The following is an 11,467-nucleotide window of genomic DNA, read 5'->3' as shown; positions in this document are numbered from 1 at the left end:
GTTTTTGGATTTTTTGACGTGACAACGTCTTATAATTCGATAGCCGGCTACACGCACGAAAAAACATGACTCATGCGGCGTTACCTCGCTCGGAGGCGTTCCATGTAAGGCTTGAAGTGCAAGCGAGAGCGCGGAACGAGCGACAAAGAAGCACAATCGGCCGTTGTCACGTTCAACTATCGTCAGTAAACCGACTTTACAGACAATCAATTTTTTGAAGTGAAAACTTCTTTAGCGGCGTTGAGCACTTTTTCTGTAATGGGTATAAAATCTTAAACTCGCGTCAGGACACGTGACCTGATCAAGACCTGATCGAAAAAGCGTAAGACGGATACCATTCCAAAATATCAAACATGCTCAAGTTTTCACTTCTGCCGGCACTCCCGGAGTGCAACCCGTCTTTTTTAAAGTGAAAACTTCTTTAGCGGCGTTGGGTATAAAATCTTAAACTCGCGTCAGGACACGTGGCCTGATCGAAAAAGCGTAAGACGGATGTTTTTTTTAGCCCTTATATTCCATGCGTAAGACGGATACCATTCCAAAATATCAAACATGCTGAACGTTAATAATCAAGTTTTCACTTCTGCCGGCACTCCCGGAGTGCAACCCGTCTTTTTTGAAGTGAAAACTTCTTTAGCGGCGTTGGGTATAAAATCTTAAACTCGCGTCAGGACACGTGGCCTGATCGAAAAAGCGTAAGACGGATGTTTTTTTTAGCCCTTATATTCCATGCGTAAGACGGACACCATTCCAAAATATCAAACATGCTGAACGTTAATAATCAAGTTTTCACTTCTGCCGGCACTCCCGGAGTGCAACCCGTCTTTTTTGAAGTGAAAACTTCTTTAGCGGCGTTGGTTATAAAATCTTAAACTCGCGTCAGGACACGTGGCCTGATCGAAAAAGCGTAAGACGGATGTTTTTTTTTTTAGCCCTTATATTCCATACGTAAGACGGATACCATTCCAAAATATCAAACATGCTGAACGTTAATAATCAAGTTTTCACTTCTGCCGGCACTCCCGGAGTGCAACCCTTCTTTTTTTTAAATTATTTTATCTATCACACCAAAAATTCTAGTTCGTAGTTAGAATGTAATCGGTAATACATATTATAATATTATGGGGTAACCATAACTAACACGACTATTTTTACAAAAACCTACAGAATATAATTAAAAATATTTCAACAATCGGCACAGAAAAAATATTTATAATCATAAAAATATATCATCAGTAGGTAGGTAATCGTTAATTGTATAATTTTAATATTTAGTTTAAAATAATTACCTAAGTATTAATATGCATACTGAATATATGTATTTTAATTTTTAAGATTACAATTCATTTTTAACCGTTTTACATAATTCAGCAGGTTTATTATCACAAAAATTTGGATAGACACACTAAAGCCTACGAATTTATTTAATTTAAATAAATTTTTTTTCAGGAATACATAATATATTATGTTTATCTGCCAGTATAAGTCTCGTTATAATCTATTTTACAGATCTAATTTAAGATATAATGAATAAAACTTAGTTATTTTAAAAACCATAGCATGGCCCGTAACCCCACGCATTTCATATCAATTCAATATCGACATTATGTTGTACACCATAGAGTACAATGTAATAGGAAGGTAATAGCCACATAACAATTACTACTCTTATAATTCTCTCACACGGCCATCTGTGATCGAATTTCTAGGCAGTTCGTTTATTTAGCTAATGACTAGGTATACCTACATAGAACTAGATCTATTAATAATTATTATGTGTTTATTTTATTCCATTAAATTCTTATCGTAGTTAATTTAATAAAAATTATGACTCGCGATACTGAATACAAAAATAATTGAATAAGTCAATAATGAAAGTGTTTGTCTGTATATAATAGTTGTAAATTGAAAAAAATGCAGTGTGAAATTTAATATTTTGGAGTGCAGACATGGATACAATACATTTTACCATTAATGGTGTGGAGTGTTCCGGTAGGTTGATATTTTATGCAATAAATTTGTGTTTAATTAATAGGTGCTTATTTTAATATCCTAATAAAATAAATGACAAAATTAAAGGTAATAATTTATAATAGTTCACAGTTTCGGGAGATAGATTTAATCGAACCTAATGATACAATTAATAGAAACGGGGAATTAATGAAAAAATATAGGTAACAATAAATAGAAATTTCTTCGAATAACACAAAGTTCCTTAAATCAGCTGGATAAAAAAGTTTTTAATAAATAAATGATTCGAACAGTTGGTGGCGAAGTGAGTTCCAACACGACGCTTTTAGACTACATTCGCAACACGTTGGAACTGCGTGGAACGAAGTACATGTGTCTGGAAGGAGGGTGTGGCGCCTGCATCGTCAGCAGCATACGCCCTGGAGGTGCCGAGGAATCTGTTAATTCTGTAAGTTCTTATATGGTTTATTAAAACAGGTAAAGCTATTAAGCTTTACCTGTATTTTTTAACCGATTTCAAACAAAAAGGAAAAGAAGATCAGTGACCATTGAAATTGCTCATTATTTACAGCATGTTTTTGTGTATTTAAACGTGTTAGTAAAAATACGTGTTAAATTTTGAACATCTAAAATGACTGTATTTTTAAATTAAATGTTGCATTAATTTTTTTATATTTAAACCGTAATTAAATACTTAGTAACGTTTTCAGTGCCTTGTTCCCATAGCATCCTGTCATAATTGGAAAATAACAACAATAGAGAATATCGGTAACCGAGTTAGGGGTTACCACATTTTGCAAAAGACACTGGCCGAAAACAATGGCACTCAGTGTGGGTACTGTAGCCCTGGATGGATTATGGCTATGTATAGGTACGTCATCTTGATCCTTGGGAATATTTTTTGGCAATCGTTGTAGTATTAAACGTATATTTCGTAGATTTAACTTAAGATAATATCACACCCCGGACACTCCATACAAAATTATCGTTTTGACAGTCACACTGTAGATACTGCAAATGTGTGTGTTAACGCTTTATGGTTGGCACATATTTTTTCTTTAATTGTAACAGCAACTTGTATCCATACATACAAATATTATATAGAAATTCTCGGATTCCAGTCTTTTTATCCTTAAACGCGTTTAACTTAATTAACCTTAAGAAAAGTAGATTTAGCATACGTTAGTGTGTAATAAAAGCTATGACTATTTATCTTTACATCATTGTTAAATTAGATGCAATTTTACAGTCTTCTTAAATCTAAACCACTTACAATGTTGGAAATAGAAGAATCTCTAGCCAGCAACATGTGCCGGTGTACGGGATACAGACCAATAATGGACGCTTTTAAAAAATTCGCTTCTGATGCTCCTAGTGTTGAAATAAAACCGGCCAAGTGCGAGTCGGGCTCGCGCACAAAGGGTTCCGTAGCAGCAAATATAATAAATTACAGTTAAATCAACCTATCTCAAAAACTATAAGAGATACTTTGATCAAACCAAAAATCGTTGAAAGAGTTAATTAGCATGCATCACCTCTATTTTTTTTAGAATTTTATACCCCGTAGTTATAAAAATAGAGGGGGGGGGACATACTTTTTACGACTTTGAGAGCTGATATCTCAAAAACCGTTCACTTTAAGAAAAATGTTTTTTAGAAAACTTTATATCATTTTAAAAGACCTTTCCATTGATACCCCACACGGGTATGTACATCGAAAAAAAAAATTTCATCCCTCAGTTACATGTATGGGGGGCCCCACCCCCAATTCTTTTTTTTACTATTTAGTGTCATATTTTTGTAGCGGTTCATACAACACATATTCCCATCAAATTTCATCACTGTAGTACTTATAGTTTCCGAGTAAATCGGCTGTGACAGACGGACAGACGGACAGACGGACAGACGGACATGACGAAACTATAAGGGTTCCGTTTTTGCCATTTTGGCTACGGAACCCTAAAAATAGGAATCGACATTGAAGATTTACACTTATGCAAAGATAAATGCTCAAATACTTGTGAAGATTATGACTGGTGTTATGTATCTAAATCTAATTTGGAAAATATTATTCATATTAAACTTAAGGATGATAAAGAATGGTTTAAAGTTAATACTACGGCTGATGTTTTTAGTATTTTAAATGATAAAGGTGACGATTCGTATATGCTTGTTGCTGGTAATACTGGAAAAGGTAAGGAAATAAATGTTTCTTTTGATATAATTATGAACAATTAAGCTGATTTATTTGCTCCTAGTCCTTAAATTAATTAATATCGATATATGTAATTCTCTATGCACATTGTTTATTGTAGGTGTAATTCCAATATCTGAATACCCAAGAATATTAATAGATATTAGTGGTATAACTGAATTAAAAGGGTATTATTTTGATCAAAACTTAATAATTGGGGCTGGAAATACGCTGACAGAATTGATGGGCATATTTGATACAGTTTCAAAGAACGAATACTTTGGTTATCTTAGAGTGTTAAACGATCACTTGAAATTGGTTGCCCATATACCAGTCAGAAATGTAAGTAACAGAAATTTTAAAATAGTTTTGATAACTGTGGCAGTATTATGAATAACTCATAGTTATTATATATATAGATAAATTTATTTATAAGAAAAATAAAGACAACTGGATATTTTCAATTTCGTTTCAGACAGGAACTATCGCTGGTAATTTAATGCTCAAACACAAAGATCCAGAATTTACTTCCGATGTATTTCTTATTTTGCAAACAGTTGGAGCCGAGATAACAATATGTCAGTGAGCCCTTTTTCTACTTGTCGTTAGTCTAAGTTATATTAAAAGCGATTTGTTTTTTATTGTATGTATTTATTTGGAGGTCATTAAAATCCATTTTATAAATAAAACCTTAGTTGAAATATCACAATAAAAATTAGATGTATCTATAATACAAGAGTGAAAGGGACTTTATCTCAACTTGTGTGCATTTTAAATCTTAAAGAAACCCAAATACATTTTCAAATTATTTCAGTGCAATCCGCTGGTGTTAAAAATATAATTTCACTTGACGACTTCTTAAAAACAAATATGAGGAGCAAAATAATATACAATGTTCTCCTTCCCCCTCTTAATACGGAGAATCACGTTGTCACATACAAGGTAAATTCATTGTAAACTAGCGGTCCTCCCCGGCTTCGCCCGTGGTACATATTTACGTTTTCTCTACATAAAAACCATCCTCGTACTTCAAGGAATATAATAAAAAAAGAATTATCGAAATCGGATCAGCCGTTCTCGAGTTATGCGCTTACCAACACATTTTGCGATTCATTTTTATATATAAGAAGATTAGAAAACCACCTAATAATATTCATAGATATGCTTTTAAACAAAGAAATCAGAGTGATGAAATTAAAGTAACACAAATTATGTGATGAACAAAATATTATTTATCGAGAAAAATACATTGCTTTAAATTAATTTAATAGAAATAGCAAAATAAAGAGCAATACCATTATTTGACTGCTTTCATGATTTCAAGATTAGGCGCAGAGCTCAAAACGCACATGCCATGGTCAACGCGGGTTTTCTTTACACTTTAAATAATTTGAACCAAGTGAAAAGTAGCAGAATTGTTTTCACTGGTCTGACTCCTGGATATACAAGAGCCACGAAAACTGAAGCATTTTTGGTAGGAAAGAATTTGTTTACCAATGAAACTTTGCAAGGGGCAATTAAAGTGTTGTCTAACGAAATTGTCGTCGCAAAATCACTTCTGGAAGGTTCTGCGGAGTATAGAAAAAGAGTTGCCATTGGAGTTTTCTACAAAGTACGTACATACATTTACACCTACAGGTGTAGTGAAGATAATTGCTAGAAACGTAATCTAAATTAATTCTGTGATAAAGTTAAATAAACTTAAATTTGAACATTAAGTTACTTTATTTCTATAAGCTTCTTATTTTCCAGAGTCTATTGCATCTGTGTCCAACAACTATATTAGATAAGAAATACCAATCTGGTGCTTTAAATTTGTATGATACACGTCCTGTTTCAAATGGTCAACAATTTTTTAATACGGACCCTTCTGTATGGCCTCTCAATCAGCCTATACAAAAAGTCGAAGGGTTGGTAAGTACGTTATATTGGACAATGTATAATTATAAATTTGCTGTACTAACGATAATTGTTATAATACTATTGGTCTTCTTATTTAGATACAATGTGCAGGAGAAGCCAAATACACTGAAGATATTCCAACGATTCCTGGGGAAATTTATGCTGCTTTTGTATTAAGTACTATAGGACTTGGTAAAATTAATAAAATTGATGCATCGGAAGCTTTGGTAGATATGATTATATTTTACTAGAACCTGTTAGGAAATGATAATTTTAATTTAACTTCTATATCATATAACATAATATGTCAGTCTGTTGTTTAAAGAGACTTAAATTTCAGGCTCTTAAAGGTGTTATAGCATTTTACACAGCAGATGATATACCAGGAATGAATTTATTTTATGTTAATGAGGGTTCAGATCCAGAAGTACTCCTTAGCAACGGTGATATACAATTTTATAATCAACCGGTTGGTATTGTTGTTGCCGAAACTAAGTATATCGCACAAAGAGCTGCAGAATTAGTTGCCATTACTTATAGTTATAGCAAGATACCTATAATCGATATTAAAATAACTAAAAATGATGAAACTAAAACTACTCTTGCTAATAATATTCCCGCTACTAGAGAAGGACGTGATGTTGCAAGAGTTATTAAAGATATAAACACATTATATGGACAATACCACTTTTGTTATGAAAATATAGTTTGTGTCTCGTGGCCTACTGAAGAAGGTCTTGCCGTTCGAACTGCTACTCAATGTACAGCTTATGACCAAATTATGACAGCAAAGGTTTTGAATATTGATCAAAACAGGTATAATTTTTTTAATACTTAATAATATAATAATTTAATTTAACTTAAGATTATAAGAACATTACATTCCCTTTACATGTGATTATATATATTTATCGGACTGTTTTAATTAGAATCGATGTAGCTGTTAAACGAGTTGGAGGTGCATTTGGTTTGAAGGCAACAAGACAATTGCAAGTGACAGCTGCTTGTAACCTAGTTGCCTTCTTGTTGAATCGTCCCTGTCGATTTGTTCTACCTTTACGGACAAGTATGAGAACTGTGGGAAAACGGTTCTCATCTTCCATTGATTATGAGGTAATGTATAGTTAAATCTACAATTATTAACAAGTTTATACGAATTATTAACAAACATTGGAACATTGCAATGTTTTTGAAGTGAAACTTCTTTATCGGGGTTGGAAAAAAAAAGTAACATTTTTTCGTTATGCGTGACATTTTTCCGTTACGCGCCATCTTTTTCTTATCCCTACCACGCGTGATTCGACGTATTTCTGTAAAGTTACATATAGTAAATGATTTTTTGAAAAATAAGGTCATAAAGAAGTTTCACTTCGTACGTGTGTACACTAGTACACGCACACATTTTTTTTAAAATTTTTAAGGTGTTTGCCAGCTTTACTTGCTCTATTTGTCTGGTGAAGGCTTTTATTTACACTTTCAACATAAGTCAATATCTTGCAATTTACGATGCATCGAACACTTACCATTTTAATCATAGATTCTAATGTATATGTGAAAATATTTCATCAGGTGGGCGTTAGCAAAACAGGGATTATACAATACGTAAACTTTGATGTTTATGAAGACAACGGGTATATAGTTAGCGAGCCATTAATATTAACCACATATGAATGCTATAGTAACTGTTACCCCATGGATAAATGGAATTTCAGAGCCTTTAATTCCGTAACTGATAAAGCATCGAATACTTACTGTAGATCTCCAGGTAAGTACATATTTATTTGATCAGTGTTCATGAACCACTAATAAGCTTTATTCTATAAAATATTTTAATATATCTTTGTTTATATCAGGAGTTCTGGAATGCATTGCTGCAAATGAAATCATTTTGGAAAGAATTTCTTATGAAATGAACTTAGACCCGGTGGAGATACGATTAGCAAATTTAGACAAAAAACACAAACCCATTTTAACTGAAATGGTTGAAAAATTGAAAACTGAAGCAAATTATCAAAAAAGGAAAATAATAGTTGATACCTATAACAAGGAAAACAGATGGAAAAAGCGCGGTTTAAGAATTGTGTTGATGAAATGGAATTCAGTGAATCCATTTTACGCAGATGTTAACATATCGGTATATCAAAGTGACGGAACAGTCGCTATAGCTCATGGTGGAATTGAAATTGGCCAAGGGATCAACACAAAGATAATTCAGGTGTGCGCATATTTCTTGAATATACCGATAGACAAAATTATAGTTAAAGCCAGCGATACCGTAATTGCTCCCAATTCCTCGCCTACAGTTGGTAGTGCAACATCTCAAATGATAGCATTAAGCGTTCAAAGAGCTTGCAAAGAATTACTTAATAGATTACAACCATTAAGAGAAGAGTTGAATAACCCTTCATGGGAAGAACTTGTCAAAGAAGCATTCGATAGAGGTATAGACTTACAAGCACATGGGTTTGTTAATACGTCTGATGTTCAAAATTTGGATATTTATGGAGTGACTCTGGCAGAAGTTGAAATAGATGTGTTGACTGGTGAATGGACTATAATCAGAGTAGATCTAATGCAAGACGTTGGGAGGAGCGTTAGTCCTTATATAGATATTGGACAGGTGAGTTAATACATTATAACAACGGTATTATTAATCAATAAAATTGATGAGGTTGGCAGCATTTCTAAATTTAAATTACTCATGAAAATCTTTTTATTATTAACTGATATGATTGATATTATTTATACCTTTAAAGAACTGGTAAATAGACTCTAAACTCAACAGTTAGAGGGTGCATTTATAATGGGTGTAGGATATTACACAACAGAAGAGTTAATTTATGACCCAAAAACTGGGGAGCTTTTATCGGATCGCACTTGGAACTACAAAATTCTTCAAGCTCGAGATATACCAGTCGATTTCAGAGTTTACTTCAGGCCGAAATCATACAGCAATGATATAGTTCTTGGATCTAAAGGTACCTCATAAAATATAGTGATACTTTTATAAAAAATAACACTCTTTTATAATATGATCCCATACCATAATTTGAACTTAACTCTTCTTTAAAGCACAGTTTTGCTTATCCTTTTTGTCATATAGCTTGTTGGTTACACAAGACTTTGTTTTATAGCGACTGGTGAACCATCCACAGTTATGTCAGTGGTAATTCCCATTGCTATGCGTGAAGCAATCGTCTCAGCCAGGAGTGACTCTGGCTTACCATCAAATCACTGGTTTCAAATAGGTGAGAAACCTTCGAATATTATAAATGCAAAAGATTGTAAAATTATGGATGTATGTTTAGGAACGATTTAGAAACATAAGCATCATATTTGGCGCTGTCGGGTAATTTAAGAGAAACTCACGCTCATAATATATTATGCAGTTTTCCTGTTATTAATACAAATTTTTATACTTTTATGAATTTTACCTACTTATTTATTAATTCGCATACGCGAACGTTATTATGATGTTTAAAATATTTTCTTTGTGTTCACAGATGGTCCATTCACTGTTGAGAAAATATGTTTGGCGACTTGTACCAAAATGGAAGATCTTAAATATTATTAGTTCTGTATTATGCTATATACAGTCAACAGTGTACACTGAGTAAATGGTGTGAGCAGTTTATTTCAAAAATACAATTCTGGCTTCTTGTGAAAGCAGCAGACTTTTTTCTATGACTTATTAACTTATAAGCTGTAAATAAAATCTTAAAATCCTTATTTCTTTGTACGTAAAACAAATGATGAATTAATACTTACCCCTAAACAGTAAAGTACTTTACCGACACAGGAGAGCAAAATCCAAAACCGTTTAAATAACTTTACTAAATAAATAACTATTAAACTTTGTACATCTAATTCACAATTACTTATTCCTGTATAATTATCTAAGAAAATCTGATTACATAATTCCACTCTTTGTAACTATTCAAATTTATATTAATCTCTTTCAAAATCTGAATACGCTCGGTCTAATATTTTATTCTTTTTCATTAAGTTCTCAGAGTCTGTATCTTTAAACATATGTTTCATTTCGGTTTTATCGTTATAATTTTCATCTGAATTCTTTTTGTTTTGATAATATTGTCTGCTATTATGAATAATATTATTTGTTTGTTTTTCCTGTGCTTTCGATCTTCGCTTGATAAATTTCCGTTTACAAAGCGGGCATATTTTTTCAATATACGATCTCTTGTTCAATTTCATGAACGTGTTTTCTTCCGTTTTAATCGTAGTCGTACTTAAACCGGTTGTAGATTTTTGATGCATTTCGGTTTTATGTTTTTTGGAACTGAAACTGAAAATCTTTCGTTTCTTGTTCTTCTTGGGTGTTGCTAAGGGAACGTCCAATGAGGTCCTTGCTTGGTCATGGGAAAAAAACGGGATCTTCATATTTTTGAACGCACTGCAAAAAAATTATGTATCTTGCATTACTAATACAAGTTTTGATATCATTGGGTAGTAGTATTCTATCGTAAAATATGAGTAATTAAGTTTAACCATAGCTTTAGGAACATGTATGCATCTTACAAGTAATTTAAAAATATAAATTTAATTTGATGTACATTTTCTAATATTCATTTCAAATATTTTTTCTATAGGTAGTTCAGTTAATTTGTATACTAAAGACGCATTTTATGGATGCAAAAACAACAATGTAGTTTAGCAATAGAAAATATTACCATTTCTTTTCTAGATGCCTGTTATCGTTGTAGAACTTAAGTATTTCTTTATTATTTATAAGCTTGTTCAGTTTGTGTGGATTGTTGGCTTGTTTATGCTCATTTGATTTTGTATTGTATGAACTTTCTTCCAACGCATCATTATCAATATTATTATATTCTTGGCCTTTATCGTCATATTCTTCTAAGCTAGCGTCAACTAAGGATTCAAAACTATTTTTATTAGATGGATTTTCTCTGAAAATAAATATAAACAGATTAATAAAACAAAACCAAGAAAAAGTTAAAGATTACAAATTTAAGTGAATTGTGTGTTTCTTTTCTACTTAGTTTATATCAAAGTAGTTATAGTTTCCATAACTGTAGCTATCAAATTTTATATTTTTATAATTTATTTTGCTGAATAAGTTATATTTTATTTGCATTCAAATTCTCGTAAAGAGCAATAATAAGCGCAATGAGAAGCTGTATTATTCCTAGTAGTAGTCAAAATGATAAATAATACATTATAATATTATTCTTATGCATTACATCTATTTATTACACGATTTGCTTTGCATTCTTTGCTCTCATACCTCTTAAACTGTTCGTCAAACTGGTAATTATTTCCTATCCTATCATAATCAGGACTTTGAATGAAATTGGCTATATCTATTTCTGCAACTTCATCTCTATCATTTGTCCTCTCATTTTGGTCACCATCCTCAAA

General features: G+C 32.2%; 1 protein-coding gene across 1 annotated transcript; it reads left to right on the top strand.

The window, feature by feature from the left end:
- The first annotated feature begins 2,275 nt into the window (after window positions 1–2,275).
- LOC149907316 (uncharacterized) lies at window positions 2,276–10,007 on the top strand. The gene is made up of 17 exons (XM_090103779.1): window positions 2,276–2,419; window positions 2,682–2,842; window positions 3,221–3,352; window positions 3,933–4,165; window positions 4,287–4,507; window positions 4,641–4,743; window positions 4,980–5,107; window positions 5,490–5,777; window positions 5,918–6,079; window positions 6,166–6,294; window positions 6,408–6,883; window positions 6,997–7,180; window positions 7,637–7,832; window positions 7,921–8,687; window positions 8,853–9,045; window positions 9,202–9,315; window positions 9,571–10,007. The coding sequence occupies exons 1-17, from the start codon at window positions 2,342–2,344 to the stop codon at window positions 9,639–9,641; spliced, it is 3,636 nt and encodes a 1,211-aa protein (XP_089959905.1). The 5' UTR covers window positions 2,276–2,341; the 3' UTR covers window positions 9,642–10,007.
- Window positions 10,008–11,467: the final 1,460 nt, after the last annotated feature.

The sequence above is a fragment of the Colias eurytheme genome, chromosome 7 (assembly GCF_061535395.1).
Source record: "Colias eurytheme isolate Ceu_HAF_F1 chromosome 7, ilColEury1 Martin Lab GWU primary, whole genome shotgun sequence".
NCBI lineage: Eukaryota > Metazoa > Arthropoda > Insecta > Lepidoptera > Pieridae > Colias > Colias eurytheme.
Note: the sequence above shows the minus strand (reverse complement) of the source record. Positions and strands in the feature narration are given on the sequence as shown.

Coding starts and splice junctions, on each gene's coding strand:
- LOC149907316 (XM_090103779.1), top strand. CDS start 2,342: ATGTGTCTGGAAGGAGGGTGTGGCGCCTGCATCGTCAGCAGCATACGC. Junction 4,508..4,640: donor CCCATATACCAGTCAGAAAT/GTAAGTAACAGA, acceptor ATTTCGTTTCAG/ACAGGAACTATCGCTGGTAA. Junction 7,181..7,636: donor CATCTTCCATTGATTATGAG/GTAATGTATAGT, acceptor ATATTTCATCAG/GTGGGCGTTAGCAAAACAGG.